Source organism: Polypterus senegalus, chromosome 12 (genome assembly GCF_016835505.1).
Source record: "Polypterus senegalus isolate Bchr_013 chromosome 12, ASM1683550v1, whole genome shotgun sequence".
NCBI classification, from domain to species: Eukaryota; Metazoa; Chordata; class Cladistia; order Polypteriformes; family Polypteridae; genus Polypterus; species Polypterus senegalus.
In genome coordinates this window covers 96,243,828-96,262,827 of record NC_053165.1, presented here as the reverse complement: position 1 = coordinate 96,262,827, position 19,000 = coordinate 96,243,828, and the positions used below count along the sequence as shown (strand labels likewise).

The 19,000-nt window shown below is 38.1% G+C and overlaps 1 protein-coding gene across 3 annotated transcripts in view; it reads right to left on the bottom strand.

The window, feature by feature from the left end:
• LOC120541399 (cytosolic carboxypeptidase 4) overlaps positions 1-19,000 on the bottom strand; it is a 917,845-nt gene that overhangs the window by 526,721 nt on the left and 372,124 nt on the right. For all 3 annotated transcript variants that reach the window (XM_039772988.1, XM_039772990.1, XM_039772989.1), the window contains one exon: positions 15,175-15,242. In XM_039772988.1, coding sequence (XP_039628922.1) covers positions 15,175-15,242 — 68 coding nt within the window. The remainder of the gene's footprint in view (positions 1-15,174; positions 15,243-19,000) is intronic.

Genomic DNA, 19,000 nt, shown 5'->3' with positions numbered 1-19,000 from the left:
AGCAAACAGAAAACTTTTAGAATTATCCTCATACTGATCTCATGATTGTGCTAGTGATTTACTGCCAGGAGTTCCATTGCCTAAATGCAGATTATATGCCTGAGCACAAACTGCATCTAAAGCAATGGATGAGGAAATGGAGAAAAATGTGGCTATTACTATTGTTCTTTTCTGTCAAAAAGAAGAATGCATTTCTTTGACTGTACAGTATATTGATTACATGAATCTGAGTAAAATTACTATCCGCTGCCATTGATTTTACCATTATTAAACTAGTTCACTGGGTCAGCTGTATTTACAAAACCTGATTTACGCAGCGCACACAATGTCATTCACATGCATGAGTGTAACAAATGGACAGCATTTAATGTCTCAACAGGGCATTACAGATCACCCTTAATGCCCAATCGTCTTACAAAGTCTGTAATATCAAAATAGAGGCTAAAGTATGGATTAACTCTTTGAGGGCTGAATATTTTTTCCAAAAAGCAATGGTTTCACTCAGAAGTCAACATTAAACGTCTGTTGCTGCATGCTGTGGCTGTCAGTTTGCCAAGAATGTGCGGCTTGCTTGCTGCCAGGCTGTCTTTGCGTGGCTGGGATGCATTCGCAGTGCATTGCAATCTGGTTTCTACCTCTTATCATTGTTAAGTGGCAGTCCTCCCAGGTGAACATTGTCAGTACCACGACTAGCTGGGGAACGATCAGCTGAATCTGAAACCTCACATTCATCTTCAATCTCTTGTATCAAAAACCTGAGTCCAACAAGTTATAGTCCAGATCAGAGATAATAGACAACACAGAGTATTTTGCTTTACATATTCGCTTCGATCTCTCGCCAGACGTCAGTGCAATTTTTGCCGTTGTGTGCGCCTTGCTACTCATGAGAGTGCAGGGAATCTCGGTCAAACCAATTAACTTTCCTTCTAGCATCGAGAGTCCAACTAAAATGTAATGGTGGGTTTTGTCACAGTTTACAGTTAATTACCATTGTCAATTCCTCTTTTTGACAAAAGTCAACATCAGCCCTGAAAGAGTTTAACAAAAGTAAAAGCTATAACAGAATGGAAGGCACTAGCCTCAATTAAACAATGTAAAAGATTTGCTGAATTCCCAAATTATCAAGGGAGGTTCATAATTCAATCATAAAAGCCATACTTTCATTCCAAAACAATTCTATCTGAAGTTGATGTAGACCCTTGAAGCCCAAGTGTTCATTTTAAAAGTTAAAAGATTTACTTACCTCCACACAAATCTTAAGGCACCCAGAAAATTACAGATTGTTTCAAACTTAGAAATCAGACATATCCTGTAACAAAGGTTTTCAATATTCTGGAAAACCTTATTTTTTGCCCTTTTCTCAAAAACATGAGCATCCACAGAACAAAACTATAATGTTGGTAACAGGAAATTACTGACAATACAGGGTGGTCCAGATCTAATTATGCAGATCCAGATCGTCTGGATGACTTTGATCTATGTGGGGACGATTCCAGTTCAGCACGAAGACGATTCTTCATATCGTCAGTTTGCACACTTCTTGATGGTCTGGGATTTTTCGGGTGATTTTCTATGTAATAAACTTAGTAAGTTATAGTGTAATGAAAATTGCATATTTAGATCTGAACCACTCTATAGAACTATTATAGCAGTGGCATTAGTTGTTAGAATGGGCATAACATCCATTTTTATCTTTAAAGATCTTAACAATCTAATGTGCTTGAAGGTAGCTAACTACCTTACCACCAGACAGACCATAAAGGGTGTTTGTTTTAATTGCATTTTCATTGTTTTTCTTATTTTGTATTTTGCAAGATAGAAATTACTGTCTCCCATTAATATTAGAATAGTGAAACTGTTATGGAGCTGGAAAATATCATACCATTAGAAAGACCCCCATTAGTAACTAACTTCTCAGTTATTGGTAATTTAGTTAAAAAGATTGCCAATGCAAATGTCAAATTAGGGTGGCATGATTCAATAGTTGGTAGTTTGCCAGGGCTTTCAAAAATGCTAAAATTGATTAGAAGATAATATTGGTGTCTCTCTGAGCAAAGGGATGCTCAGGATTATATATGTCCTTGCAAGATCAGGGATAAATCATTGACTGGAAGCCCATTAGGTTCTTTGCAACCTATACCTTCATCCAACAAACTGTGGGAGATTTAAATGGATTTTATTATGGACCATCCACCTTCAAAGGATTATACCAATATTTTGCTAATGGAGGACCAGTTGTGTCTTTTGAGATCAAATCGATTTGTTATTAAGCAAAAAAATTAATGCTGCTTTGATATGAACAAAACAAAAATGCAAATAAAATAACACCACCAACTACACACCCCCAACTACCACCTATTAGTACCTAAAATCATCTGCCCAAGAAAAGAAAAAAGAAAGTAACAGAAAGTTTAAACCCGTCTTGCCAGAGAATAGGGAAATAAACAGAAACACTCCCTGTACACGCATGTCCCACCACCAGTCTTTATGAAGCTGGGTTAGGGTGAGGACTGATTGCCACATATCTGCTGGGTGTGTAAGTGCTCTGGGAGGTCTTGTTAAATATTAATATTAAATTGTAATGATTGCTTAATCCTTTGCTGCTGAACGTTCAACATAAGCCATTCTGAGCATATGAAGCAGTGTATATTGTAATGTATGTACTGACATATGGTGTATTATTTGTAGTAATATATTCAACAATATGCTTAGCAACATAAATAGTAATAAATACGGTAATTTGAGGAAATGTAACTAAGCTATGTAAGCATGAAGCTGAAACATTACAGGCAAGAATTATATTTTGTGTGTATTATCAATTGTTCTCTTCATTTTGGCAGGAATTGTTTTTACTTTGAATTTCACTGAAACTTTTAAAATGAAGATAATTTTGACTGTGAATGTTTTGTTCTGTTTATTTTTTTGGTGTATACTCAATGCTCAAACCTTTTCAGTAGCTGCGGAATTCTGAAAACATTGAAGAAGCACAGTTATACTTATAAATTCATCAACTGACAGCATTACCTGTAAATGCAGAAATGTAAAAAATCATTTTAAGGCAGTTGTAACACAAAGCAACAATGTTTCACACATCACTGTAACCATTAACTCATCAACTCTAAATGCATTAATCTTAAGTCAGGACTGGCCAGAAACAAAAATGGAATCTAATAATAGTAGCTCTTGAAATTCCATTTTATTTCCAAAAGCAGACTTAGTGAAGTACAATGCCATTTTGGACATTGAGTATAAGCTGACAACAAACATTAATTCAGATATAGAGGGATATCATGCTAATCATGCTAACATATCTTTACATGAGTGTCTTCTTATGCCCTGTATGTTCAATTTCCTCAAAATAACTATTCATGGTGGCTCTAAAATCTGTACTGACCCCTACTCTCTTTTCTGAGGGGACTGGACGGTCTCATGGTCTGGAATCCCTACAGATTTTATTTTTTTCTCCAGCCGTCTGGAGTTTTTTTTGTTTTTTCTGTCCCCCCTGGCCATTGAACCTTACTCTTATTCGATGTTAATGTTGATTTATTTTGTTTTATAATTGTGTCTTTCATTTTTCTATTCTTTAATATGTAAAGCACTTTGAGCTACTGTTTGTATGAAAATGTGCTATATAAATAAATGTTGTTGTTGTTGTTGTTGTTGGAAAGCAATGCTGAACTATAAAGCTAAGAAAATGGCAGTTATGTTTGAGATGGTAGTCCAGTAATATAGAGTAAACATATGTCCCACAAAAAGATAAAGAATAAGTATTTTAACTAAATACTTTCAGTTAATTTTAAACTTAGTTTCAGAAAACCAATAAAATTGTATTACAATGAATAGTGTCTCTAATTAGCATTTAACAAACTGTATTCCTCCCCAATGAATGTCACAGCTGTAATTTTACATATAACATCGACTTACACTCTTGCAAATGTAAACCCGCATCAAGAAGAATAGCAGAGATAATTCTATTATCGTTCTTTCTGATATGATGCTTTGCCACCCCCCAGGCCCAGCAAGACACAAATATTAACCTTCATAGCATGACATGACCTTATTTAAAGATTATCTTTTGATACGCAAGCTGAGGTTAGCCTGCTACATGACACTGTCCTTTGAGCACTGCTTCATGAATGCTGACCCCCTCAAGGAGATTACCTGACATTGGTCTTTTCTGACAGCATGTTGTGATCTATCCAGCTGTGAGGGCACTTATCCATGCCTTCTTTTTATAGTCTCCATTTCTGCAGGGCTCTTTTACAAAGATCATTTGCATGGGCGAGAAAGGAAAATTGTTTATGTTGCATTTATAGAAGATGTAACGAATGGTTTGGGAAAAACACATTATCAGCACCAAGTCATATTCTGCTTGTATAACAAAAAGTACTAGAGTACCTCAAACATCCTTGATCTTTCTGCTGACTGAATTCTAAATTTCGTTTGTGGCTTATTTTTTTAACAACAGTACAGGATCTCTTGAAAATTTAATATAATTCTGTATTAAGTGAGTATTAGTTAAGTAATATTTAACTGTAAGGAGCCTACTAGAGAAGGCACGTTAGATGTTCAGTAAGTAAAAGTCCTTCAACATCTGCAATAAGACGGTTAACAGATGGTTTTGGCGAGTGCCCTCTTCTAAGCAGTGGTGTGCTGGGGAGGCAGCATAAAGAAGAAGGACGTCTCACACCTGGACAAACTTGTTAGGAAGGCAGGCTCTATTGTAGGATTGAAGCTGGACAGTTTAACATTTGTAGCAGAGCAACAGGCTCTAAGCAATCTCCTGTCAATAATGGAGAATTCACTGCATCCACTGAACAGGATCATCTCCAGGCAGAGGAGTAGCTTCAGCGACAGACTGCTGTCACCATCCTGCTCCACTGACAGACTGAGGAGATCGTTCCTCCCCCACACGCTAACAAATGCTAACATTATTTAAAGTTCAAAGTGTCTGCTTTTACATGCATTTTTATTACTCTTTAATTTAATATTGTTTTTTTGTATCAGTATACTGTTGCTGGATTATGCGAATTAATAAAGTATCTATCTATCTATCTATCTATCTATCTATCTATCTATCTATCTATCTATCTATCTATCTATCTATCTATCTGATATAGTGCCTTTCACTATCTATCTATCTATCTATCTATCTATCTATCTATCTATCTATCTATTAGCATTAAGCAGGTATGATAATAGATGCGTGATAATATACAGGGTGAGCCAAAATGAAGTACCATATTTCTCAAGGTCATTGTGCGAGGTAGAGGCAGCCAAGTGGGTTGGGGTGGGGGTCCATTGATAGGCAATCCCTTGTAGTTTTCAGTTGGAAACATGCCTTGGTCCTGCGCACCGACCGTTCTTATGCTGTCGAAGGGTTCTTCAAAAACAACAAATCCATCATCACTGCTCAATGCACCAAACACACATAAGCATACCCTCACAACAGTGACATCCCAAATTGGAAAACAATTCTTTAGTGAGTGGCTGAATGTAGACAGACGGGAATAACATTGAACAGAAAATCTCCAGGTTATTCTCGGACTGTAAAAATGCCTGAAAACATCCACGCGGTAAGAGCATCAATTTTGCAGTCTTCTAGATGTTCTGCACGCAAACTTGCTTCTGCTTTAGTCATTTCCAACACGTCTTTGAGGAGACATGAGGACCTTAATTTCCATCCATACATAAAATACAAATGATGGTAATGCAGGAATTCACTGAGAGAGACTGGGAGAGCCATAGAGAGTTGTGCGTGAAGATTCTGCAAACCGTTCATCGAGATGCCATCATCATCTGCAGCGAAGAGGCACATTTCCATTTGAATGGTTGTGTAAATAAGCAAAACGTTCACTATTGAGCTGAAACCAACCCTTATGAACTTCATTAGAGACCCCTGCACAGTGAGCATGTTACAGTTTGTTGCGCCGTTGAAGAATTTGACATTGTAGGCCTATACTTTTTTGAGGAGGGGGAGCAACAGTCACCGTCACTTCAGAACATTACATTGAAATGCTAGAGAGTTTTTTGCGGCCCAAACTGGAAGAAATGGATGTGGTGGATGCCTGGTTTCAAAAGGAAAGAGCTACAGCTCATATAGCACGGAGATCCATGCAAGTTTTGCGGGAGATGTTTCCGGGTAAGCTGATCTTCCCTGCGCAGCGATGTCAGATGGCCTTCACATTCGCCTGAACTCACATCCTTGCAATTTCTTCTTGTAGGGCTATCACAAGTCGAGGATATACACACACTGACCACTTTTCTCCTTGAAACAAGTCCAAATGAGTAATGCAAGTGTTCAGAAATCGTCTCGAAGAGGGTATCGCTAGTGATGGACACCACCCTGAAGAGATCATTTTAGAAACACAGTGAAAAAAATATATTTTGCATACTGTTTCTTGTGTCATAATGAAATATATTATATTATATTATTATATTTTGTAGCATTTTTATAGAATAATCATTTGAAATGTGGTACTTCTTTTTGGCTCACCCTGTACTTCTAGATGCCCAAAATGGCATATAACCCATGACCCCTCAATGATCGGTGCAAGACGAGTTGGACCACCTTTCCATGGCCAGGAAGGAATTAATATAACTTAATGGGAGGTTTAATTATTAGAAAGAGTTTCCATTACAGTACACCATCATAGCATTTCCCCAGGTGGCTGAGTAAGTCTTCTGTTAAAAGGAACTCATCCTTTTGCCAGCCTTATCAAAAACGAGGGTTACCACATCAGTCAAACATTCCCAAGGCACAGTCCATATCTTTTACGCAACCCTGAGAAGGCATGTAAACCAAAACACTTTCACAATATGCAGTGCTTTACCAGTTCAAGTCAAATCTGGGGTATCACTACAGCTTTGTCACTAAGCTTTTTAATCACTTCAGTAGCCTCAGCCACAGAGATGCACCCAGCCGTGACCAATGCTTTTGACAACAAGGGGGGCATATCTACCAGGTTTAGTAATTTCTCAATGTGCTCTTTCTACCTCTTAACAACATCCTCAGTTAATGTCAGAATTTTCCTACCTTGCTAAGGACAGTGTGGATAACATTCCACTTATCTACCCTGAGTCATCAAATGGTTTGCCAGAATCTGTTCATGGCCATTCCAAAAGTCATTATGCATGGCCTCACCAACCACAACATACAGATAAGCCTTAACTTCTGCCTCAGCCACAGCTACCATTTTTTTGGCTTGCCAGTTAGTCTCTGTCGTATCTGGAGTAGGATTGCATGGTATACTGGTACTGAAAAAGTAACTTAATTTTTAAAATGGTATGATGCCAGCATTATGGGAATTTCAGCACCAGGTATAAAAGTAGCTTTGTAAGACCTTGTACTCAGTTCTTCATTCTTCCTACTGCCCGACTTACTGTAACACTCGCGAGGGAAAAATCCTCCCCACTCCTTCCAACACACTAGAGCAGTGTTTTTAAACTAAGGGTCGTCACATGATTGTGTAATAAAATTATGAGTAAGGAAATTACACCTTTGAGTGCTGTACTGTAGATCTTTATGTATAATACAATATACCGTGGCTGTCTGTTTGTCTGTCCAGGATTTTAAATCACCTGTAGTTCGCAAACCATTTGACCTATTGACCTGAAACTTGGTACAAATAAACTACGTAATGTCTACTAATCACTTTCGGGGTGATGATTGATCTCCAAGGTTATTCCTCTTTTTATTTTTATTTTATTGTAGAATCAACTCTTTGCAGCAGCCAGCAGGGCGGCGGTGTGGCATATGGGCGCTGTTCTCATCTCTACCAACTTCGCTGTCACTTCCCCTACCTCTTCATATCTTAAATTATTCTTGAGGCAGATTGAAGATTTAAGTGCCAGCTTAAGTGAAAAATTAGGGAAACGTATAAAGTAAGTGCAACAGAAACACTGACTTAATCAGATTTAGCGCGAAAAGATGCCGATGAAAGAATAGAAGAAGCGGGCCGCTAGGGTGGAGAAAAGAAGAGCTGCTCAGGAAGCAGCAAGCGCATCAACTTCTGAACAGACGAATGCTAAACGTACAGAGAAAGAGTATTTACTGCACGTTATCATGCAGTGCGCCATTACTGGTTTTAAATAATACAAGTCAACTGGATTACACTTCGTCACACATATCTGATATAAGCAGTAGCACTACTGGCTTCCTACATCTCAATTCAGTCTAGTTAGTCTATTTTATTTTCCATTTTCTTGGGTTTTGAAATCAGTTTTATAAATAGGTTTCTGTAAGAGCATCAGTCCATAGTGTTTACCATAAGATTGTTTCAAACCCCCTCTAATGGGAACAGGCAAGTTAAGTGACTTTCCCCAGAAAATGAACTGACAGTTTTGTGCATCACTCATCAGCATCTTAGACACTAGCAACAATGCTAATTTTTTTTGCCCTTCAAGCACCCCACTTTTTGCTCTTGCATGAATTTTTGTTAAATTTTCTGTTTTGTGAACCAATACCCTCGTTTATAAGGATTCTTCAGTTTTGATTGTCTCTTCAAGCCAGAGTTTTTTCATGGTTTTTGTCCCTTGAGAGCATTTTGAACTTTTAAAGCCAGCTCTTCCATTTTAATCCTGCTTAGGCCGAAGCCTGCAGGTAGCAGTTTGAGAACTATCTGGGCTAGCGTGAGTATCTTGTGGACTGGCCAGTTAAGGTCCCGGACTACTTTAGTGTCTTTATAAGGCCTCACATATCCTTTCACTGAGCTGAATATTCCAATTTATAAAAGCAACATGATAAAATTATAAATTGGGTTGTATGATATGTGAATATTTAAATGCTCTGTATGTATACACTCACCTAAAGGATTATTAGGAACACCATACTAATACGGTGTTTGACCCCCTTTCGCCTTCAGAACTGCCTTAATTCTACGCGGCATTGATTCAACAAGGTGCTGAAAGCATTCTTTAGAAATGTTGGCCCATATTGATAGGATAGCATCTTGCAGTTGATGGAGATTTGTGGGATGCACATCCAGGGCACGAAGCTCCCGTTCCACCACATCCCAAAGATGCTCTATTTGGTTGAGATCTGGTGACTGTGGGGGCCATTTTAGTACAGTGAACTCATTGTCATGTTCAAGAAACCAATTTGAAATGATTCAAGCTTTGTGACATGGTGCATTATCCTGCTGGAAGTAGCCATCAGAGGATGTGTACATGGTGGTCATGAAGGGTTGGACATGGTCAGAAACAATGCTCAGGTAGCCCGTGGCATTTAAACGATGCCCAATTGGCACTAAGGGGCCTAAAGTGTGCCAAGAAAACATCCCCCACACCATTACACCACCACCACCAGCCTGCACAGTGGTAACAAGGCATGATGGATCCATGTTCTCATTCTGTTTACGCCAAATTCTGACTCTACCATTTGAATGTCTCAACAGAAATCGAGACTCATCAGACCAGGCAACATTTTTCCAGTCTTCAACTGTCCAATTTTGGTGAGCTAGTGCAAATTGTAGCCTCTTTTTCCTATTTGTAGTGGAGATGAGTGGTACCCGGTGGGGTCTTCTGCTGTTGTAGCCCATCCGCCTCAAGGTTGTGCGTGTTGTGGCTTCACAAATGCTTTGCTGCATACCTCGGTTGTAACGAGTGGTTATTTCAGTCAAAGTTGCTCTTCTATCAGCTTGAATCAGTCGGCCCATTCTCCTCTGACCTCTAGCATCAACAAGGCATTTTCGCCCACAGGACTGCTGCATACTGGATGTTTTTCCCTTTGCACACCATTCTTTGTAAACCCTAGAAATGGTTGTGTGTGAAAATCCCAGTAACTGAGCAGATTGTGAAATACTCAGACCAGCCCGTCTGGCACCAACAACCATGCCACGCTCAAAATTGCTTAAATCACCTTTCTTTCCCATTCTGACATTCAGTTTGGAGTTCAGGAGATTGTCTTGACCACACCCCTAAATGCATTGAAGCAACTGCCATGTGATTGGTTGAAATCGAACAGGTGTTCCTAATAATCCTTTAGGTGAGTGTATTTCTATATACATGTTGCATCGTGTTTATGTTGTACTTGAACATTATAAATGGAAAATGCATTACACTGTACATAAATAAATTCAAACTGAACATTACATTGAATTAGCCGTTTATTTTAAAGTTAGAAATTTCTGGAAGATGGTCTTGCAGTAAGAGGGTTTATATTGATGAGTACTATCAACTTTTCATATTGACATAGCTCTGGTGTTATCATGGACTTCCAATAAATTCTCTACACTACTCAAAATTAGATTTTTATTAGGTGCAGTAAAGCCTGTGGGATGAACCAGACAACTCTTTACTGACCTATCTTATTTGTTTTGTAAAGACTTAAATGTCTCAGATATTGCAATAATTCATCCATATTTTATTCACAGTATTATGCACTTACATTTAAGATATTCTTTCCTTTTCTAATTAATTAATGCTGATGTTATGAATGAAATTTGCCATATGAGCAAAAAAAGTGATTTATGAAACCCTAAGAATTCAATTTAAATGTGTAACTGTAACGACACAGTCAACACCAAAGTGAGTAATAAGGCATTCAGTGTATAATATATGGACTGTGCAAGTCAACCTACTGTGCATCACATTAAATGAATGAATTCCATATGTGTGCAGTAGAGGCACAGTGGTCAGTTCTGTTCAAAGAAATCAAATTATGCTGCCCACTTTCAAACACACATTTGGACATATTCATTTTTCAAACGTAATTTCTTTTTTATTTAATATAACTTGCCTCTCAGCTGTTGCTACAATATGCAGCTAAATTATTAAATGTTTAGTCAGATTGCTCCTGGAGATAGAATACAAATGTTGTTTTGAATAAGCTACAGTTCCATTTGTTTTTTTTTTCTGTTTTGTTTTTTTTTATCCCTAGAGGTCACAAATCAATCTGTTATAGATGCAATTATAATTTTTATAAATCACAGACTACCTCTTGGCTAATCAGGTCCCTTAATTCACAAATCTTTAAAGACACTACTGCATTGTATTTTAGGCTAATTGTCTTTTTGTAAATTTGATTGAAAGGAAAAAGCAAAAAGCGTCATTTTCTCTTTTCTGTGAAAAAATATAAATTTCTGACATACTTTTACAAGGTTTTGTTAGTAGACAGTGCAGGTCTTTGCCTTGACTATCAGGTATGGTGGCTTCCCCACTTTTCCACCTCCCAACTAGTATAAAACTCACTGCACACTCGCTTCTCTCTCCAGATAATGGCCTCTCACCAGTGAGGTTTTGCCCATCTCAAAGCCCTCCTATCATCTAAATGTTAAACTTTCATTCAGCAGCCTTTAAGGAATTAACAATAAGGAATTATTAGGGAAAATATTGAGTGACACATACAGTAGCAAGAACAGGAGTTTTAGGGAAGAGTCAGCATAGCTTCAGATGGAGGAGGGAGTGTTTTACTAATGGGTTTAAATTCTATGAGGAGGTATTTCCAGAGGGGGGCGATAGCTCCCTAGTCCTTTTGTAATTGTGGCGTTTTAAATAACCGAAAACCATATAGATATGATATTAAAAGGCAATTCATGATGCTCCAAAAATGATGGATGGATTAAAAGGCAGAAGTCTACGTGACCATCATCATCAAGCCCTTCCGTGAGAACCCTAAATCCAAAGAGGACTGTTTCATGTATGTTAGGTAGAATGCCCAGAGGGGACTGGGCGGTCTCATGGTCTGGAATCCCTACAGATTTTATTTTTTTGTCCAGCCGTCTGGAGTTTTTTTTTTGTTTTTTCTGTCCCCCCTGGCCATTGGACCTTAGTCTTATTCGATGTTAATTAATGTTGATTTATTTTGTTTTCTTATTGTGTCTTTTATTTTTCTATTCTTTATTATGTAAAGCACTTTGAGCTACTGTTTGTATGAAAATGTGCTATATAAATAAATGTTGTTGTTGTTGTTGTTGAATACCTCTTCCATAGTGATACAGCAGTAAGGAATCACATAAGAGAAAATAACTTAGTTTTCTTTAATAACGATTTACGCAGCATTACAGACGAAGGAAGCCAAATGGCATGACAATTACCAAGGTGGGATCTTGATGTATACAGTCTGCCATTTTTCGTCTCTGTGCTGGAAGGATTCTCAGGACGGATGACATTATCACCCATCTGTCGGTCGGCTTCGAGGTGTTTGGTCTTTTATACTGTTTTCTCCACATGCAGGCCCACACTTAGGTTCCAAACAAGTTAAGGAGAGGATTCAATTTCATCTCTAACATAGAGAAATAGTACAATACCCATTTATGTAGTTGTCCCCTTCTCTGTTCAAATGCTTGCCTAGCAGTTCTAAATGCTGAAAGCCCCTGTGTGCTAACTTTGGCCTGGCCTGTACATGTGAGTGGATTTATAAAATTATTTTTGTACAGAGCACAGTGACATTAAAGTTATATTTTGATTACAGGAGGCAACAAAGGGATATAACCAGAACATTGCCTTTGGTATTATTTATTTTGGTTTTCAGAAGGCCTTGATAAGACCCCTTAGGTAATGTCGGGCATCAAACTGAAAGAAATGGGATTTCAGGGAGCAGTATGTAGATGTGTGTAGAATTGGTTAAAATACAGACAGCAGAGGAATCTTATCAGAATGGTAAGAGTGGTGTCTGTAAGGGGTTACACTTAGGGTTATATACCTGATTTGGAAAGGAATATAAGTAAGAAGATTTTTAAGTTTGCAGATGATACCAAGAGAGGTGTAGTGGCAGATAATACCCATTGAATCATTACAGAGAGACCTAGATAATATACAGGCTTGGACAGATTTGAGGTACAGTAATCCCTCGCTATATCGCGCTTCAACATTTGCGGCTTCATTCTATCGCGGATTTTATATGCAAGCATAAGTAAATATATAACGCAGATTTTTCGCTGGTTCACGGGTTCTGCGGACAATGGGTCTTTTTACTTCCGGTACATGCTTCCTCAGTTGGTTTGCCCAGTTGATTTCATACAAGGGACGCTTTTGGCGGATGGCTGAGAAGCTAACCAATCAGAGCATGGAGTTAAGTTCCTGTGTGCTGACTAGCTCAGCGACGGAGTGCCGAATTCGATTCCGCGGCATTAACCAGGAAGTCTCGTCTTGCTCATTCAGCATCAACGTGTTTCGGTGTGTAAAGAGTAAACTTTTGTGTTCTTTTGTGTTTATCTTTGTGTATAGTCAAGCCCTTCGTTATGGCTCCAAAACGATCTACTCCTGCTGCTGCTTCAGGGGCCGTGCCCAAGCGCCAACAGAAAATGCTAACAATTGCCGGAAAAGGTAAAAGTTTTAGATATGTTGAAGGAAGGGAAAAGCTACACCGCTGTAGGACGGCATTACGGCATTAATGAGGCTACGATTCTTTTTATTTAAAAAGGAGGAAAAGAATATAAGATCTACGGCCACAGTGTCCTTTTAACCAGGGCGCAAAACGAGTTGTAAGTGGACTTAATAAGGCAGTAGTCCGGATGGAATCTGCTTTAGGGATTTGTATTGAAGACTGCCGGAAAAAGAAAAACGGCGGTGCTACACAATCGCCTGAAGAGGCTCCTTTAGAAGGGCTGTAATGCTCTCCTTTGTTGTGCAGTAAAATTAAACTCATTATTATCGGACAAGTCGTCGTGTCATTGTTGGTGAGTAACCATAATTAATTTTCTACTTACAGTACTTAGTACATGTACGTACGTTTAGTGTCACTGTACACACATTTACTGTATACAATTTTTCTTGAATTGTACGTGTTTATTGCTGGTGGCCTGTCTATTGTAATGTCTGTAACATATGTGATATCGGAGACGATCGATATCTTTAAAATAATATTTAGGTTTTACTGTATATAAACAGTGTGTTTACATACATAATTTCAATGAATCTTACCTAATATCTATGAGAATACAAAGAGTTTATGCTGTATAACTGTGTGGGGAATATTTAAACAGTGTGGGAGAGTTTATAAGGGCTTAAAATATGTAAACATAACCATACAAACATATGTTTTCTACTTCGCGGATTTTCACCTATCGTGGGGGGTTCTGGAACGCAACCCCCACGATCGAGGAGGGATTACTGTAAATTAAATGTGTTGTCTGAAAATTGAAAGTACTACTTATGAGAAGGACTTGGGAGTTGTAGTTGACTCATTACTCTTCCAGGCAGTGTTCAGAAACAATAAAGAAGGCAGTCAGAATGTTATGTTATATAACACAATGTGTAGAGTACAAATCCAAGGAAGTTATGCTTTAGCTTTTTAACGTATTAGTTAGGCTGCACCTCAAGTACTACGTGCAATTTTGGTCTCTAGATTTCAAAAAGACAGCAATGGTAGAGAAGTCCAGAGAAACACAAAAGTATGACCTGGGTAATTCGATTTGCCCCTTTATTCATTTTAATACTGTCATATTCTAAGACTTAATATCCGGCTTTGTGTGCCCTGGGAGGAATAAATGAATGAAGAAAAATAAAAAAAGCCTCCTATGGTGGTGCAGTAGTAAGCAGATTCAGTAGAGTGAATTCTGTAAATTCTCTTCAAAAAAGGAAGATGGAAATTGAACAAGTAAGTAAATACTTCTTTCTGCTCACAACACAAGATTTGCGATCATCACTGTGTAAAAGCAAATGCACGTTTTAATAATTACAGTTCCACATAAAATAAATACTCTTTATATGGAAAATCAAATTTTTAAGGGGTCTGCTCAATACACAAAGCATATACGTCCCGAAAATGCCGGACAGTTTTAGAAAAAGAAGTAATTCTCAGGCTAAGGATCTTCAAGTCCTCAACAGCTACACCTTTTATAATGTAAAGTGATAACTAGTAAATGGAAAACATCAATACTGATTTTCAAAATTTAAAAAGGCACTTTTCCTGCTTATTAGGTTTTACTTTTTATACTTTTATACTGCATGCGATACTTCAGACCCACAAGTGTTGAACTCAAGCCTGCTGATAGATGTTAGCTTTCCATGCACACCCCAGCACTCATACCAGGTAAAGGAGCTCAATGAAAATATTGAAAGCGTGTGTTGAATACAGCTTATAGAGAAGTAGATAACAGTATCACTTCTGCAACCATTTAAAATAAGATGATAACATGACAGTTAAAGAAAACAGCTAAATTAACAGCCATGGTTAAGAACATTCGGATGAGACATGCAAGGATATGAACATCCTTTAAATGTGAAACTTACTTCCTCTTTTGTATCCAGTTCCTCATTTTCTAGCTGCTCTTCATCACTTTCATCTTCCAGATTTCCATCTATGTGCAAAAAAAAAATGAAAAGTAACATGGAAACTACCAATCGTATTTTGTACAAAATGGTTTTGTGACTTCCTAACAAAACCTTGGTTTATTGATGAAAACAAAATTTCCATTCCCTTAACTACCAATAAAAAAATGTTTTGATAGGAACAAGCTATTCAGTCCAACATAACTTTTCATTCCATCCTTACTTACTTACATTTTTCATATACAGTATGTCATCAGGTTGAGAGCTGACGTACCCCAAAGCACTTCCATCTACTATAAATTGTGAAGGTTTTGCTACACGATTGCTACACATGGACACCATCCAGTGACCTGTCGATGAACACTGGACTCCTTTGGTACCGTGTCTCTTCATGGAATCCTTGGGTACTGCTGGTTTAACTTTGTGTTGAATGAGTGGTTGCTCATGGACTCCAGAATGAGGCACATTACTTGCATTGTGAGGGAGCGTCAGTTACGGCACTAGGGCCATGTGGCGTGATATCCTGGAGGTGATCTGACTGACAGGATCCTCATTGTTGAGGACCCAAGTGGCTGGACCAGGCCAAGAGGACACTCACATAACACCTGACACCTGTCAATAACAGATAGATGGACAGGGTGAGACTGGACCATATGTCTGCCTCGGGGGTTGCCAAACTGTGCCAAGCTGTAGTGGATGCAGCAACACGCTGTACCAGTGCATGCTCACCAACCTGACCTATACGAAAGATTTTTTCTTTTATTATTAAAATTATTTTATTTGTATTTTCATTGAGCCTTTTTTTCTTTTTTCTATTATAGTCACCATTGTGCGGTTGTTTTCCATGGCCACAGTCATATAGAATAGAGTAACAATGCACATTGCCAGTATGTCATGCCATGTCGTGTTATATGGGCCTGGTATTTGACATTACCTTGCCATGCTTATAAAAGATGGTGAGGCACAATAGTTGTCCAATTTTGAGGATTAAAATAAAACCTACAGCAGTTTAATGTCTTGATTTTTGTTTGGGGGCGCTTTAGTAGTACCACCTTTTGATCTTTTGCTCTTGTCTGTTTGACTTTTTCCTCATGTTTTGGGTTTCATTATTAGCTGCTTCTGTCCTTTTTGGTTCAAATTTTGATAACTGTTCTCCAGGCGCTGTCAATGATAAACTAGAGCTTTGGCACTGAACTCATTTTTTGCCAAGAGACTTTCACCTTAAGTTAGTCCTGTGTTTTCTGTTCTGTTCTAAATTATTTTTAAGTTCTGGTATGGTTTTACTTTCTTGTTCTTGGTCACACTTAAGGTTTAATTCATGTTTTTGTTCATGCTAATGTTTTAAAGATTTAGATTGAAAACTAATTCCAAAAACTAAATCATTTGTGTATTAATTTCTTATTCGGTATGTACCGAGAACATCTCTCCAGTTCTGATGTCACTACACTGGTTACACTTTATGTCATTTAGAACTGACGTTAAAATACTGCTTAAGGTTTACAGAGCCTTAAATATTATTGTTCCATCCTATATTTCTGAATGTCTTACACTCCAAAGTGTAACCTTAGATGTTCAAAAGAGTGTTTGCTTATAATTCCAAGAGCTAAACTTAAAAGAAGTGGTGAGGAGGCCTTCTGCTGTTATTCACCTAAAATCTGGAATAGCTTGCCGATAGAAATTCGCCAGGCTAATTTAGTGGAGAACTTTAAAAAACTGCTAAAAACTCATTATTTTAACATGGCTTTCTCATAACTTCATCTCAGTTTAACTCTGATATTCTGTATATGCATTTAACTATCATTATCATTCATGGTGGCTCCGAAATCCATACTAACCCTTACTTTCTCTGCTTTTCTTTTTCCGTTTTTCTGTGGTGGCGAACTGCACCACAACCACCTGATCAAAGCACCGTACAGTCCCTGCATTGATGGATTGAAGGCCAGAGGTCCACATGACCGTCATCATAAAGTTCTTCCATGTGAATCCTGAATACAATGAGGACTGATTGTGAGGTAATTTATGTTAGGTAGAATGCCTAAATGGGGCTTGGTGGTCTCGTGGCCTCAGAACCCCTGCAGATTTTTTCTCTAGCCGTCTGGAGTTTTTTTTTTTTCTGTCCTCCCTGGCCATCGGACCTTACTTTTATTCTGTGTTAAATTTATTTTTTATATTTTGTCTTTTTTCTCTTTCTTCATTATGTAAAGCACTTTGAGCTACATCATTTGTATGAAAATGTACTATAGAAATAAATATTGTTGCTGTTGTTATTTCTATAACTCTGTGATGGCCAGTGCAATATTCTACATTGTGGTATGCTGGGCTGGTAACATCACTTCAAGAGAGGCCCACCAAATCAACAAGCTAATTAAAAGGATAAGCTTAATTATGGGACACACTATGGACCCCCTGGAGGTAGGGCTGAAGGAGAGAACTACAACAGAACTGAGTGCCATTGGTGCCAACAATGCTACACATCCTGTGTCTGACGTACTAACACTGAGTACCTTCAACCAACAATTATTCTGCAGAAGTGTGTCAGGAAACACTGTGAGGGCCCCTTTATACCGACAGCAATAAAGTGACTGTGACTGCCAATCAGAAGTTTTCTTTCTTTTGAATTTTCTTGCTTTTTATTCATTCTGGTGTTTGTTCTACGGAAGCGTATTAGGGCCATGGGTGAAAAAAAAATACGGACACAGTGAAGAAAAAAAAAATCTAAATGTCGAGATTAAAGTCGACATGTTGACTTTATTCTCGACATTTCCACTTTATTCTCGCCATTTACATCGAGATTAAAGTCGACATGTTAACTTTATTCTCGACATTTCCACTTTATTCTCGCCATTTATGTCGAGATTAAAGTCGACATTTACACTTTATTCTATTGTTTATTTTGTCAGTAGAATGTCGCAAACTAAACATCTTAAAATGAATGTTCAATTTACTAGATTTTCTCAAACCCCTTCATTAATTAATGTAGCACATTAAATGCTTTATATTAAGTGTTCCCGACCCAGTTTTTAATCTCTATGCGCTTCTTCAACTGACTTCCTCTTGCACTGTGAGGCGCAGACAGCGATCGCCGCACATTGACTTCATGATGTTCCTGCTCTAAGAACATTCAGAATACTAAGAGAAATACTTGATATCTTCTTCACGATGAAATGCATTAAAGCATGTATTAAACATGGGTGGCGGGGGGCACGGTGGCGTGGCTACAGAGCTGCTCCCTTGCATTAAGGGTTCCCCAGTTGTATGTTCAGTGTAGTACAAAGTCCCAAAAACTGAATATATGAATGGGTATCGTACAGGTTTAACTTAAATATTGTGTAAATATTGGGCTTGGTGGGTCGGAGACACGAACACAGGATTAAATGGATGTTCTTCTGAGCGGGCTTTCTTTATTGCATGCGTGCTGTCTCTATCTGACGTACTAAACCTCCAGTTTTTATACTTGCTTTTTTTTCTGCACATAACCAATCACCACAAGATAAACGTCTTTGTGAAATTAAAACAAGTTATAAACTTAGACCTCGGAGTTTTCAGAACTTTAAATTATTAAAGCATGTGGGGGCACGGTGCTTGCTGGGATGGAGTTTTCAGAAATTAAAAAAAAATCTTCATTATACATGTTTAATTATGCCATCCATTCAGGGTTGCGCCCATCCCAGCAAGCATCTTGTGCAAGGCAGGAGTAAATCCTGAATGAGACGCCAACACATCGCAGGGTGAATACGTGCAACATATAAAGTAGCAGGGTCAATAATACATAACAAAACCCCACATC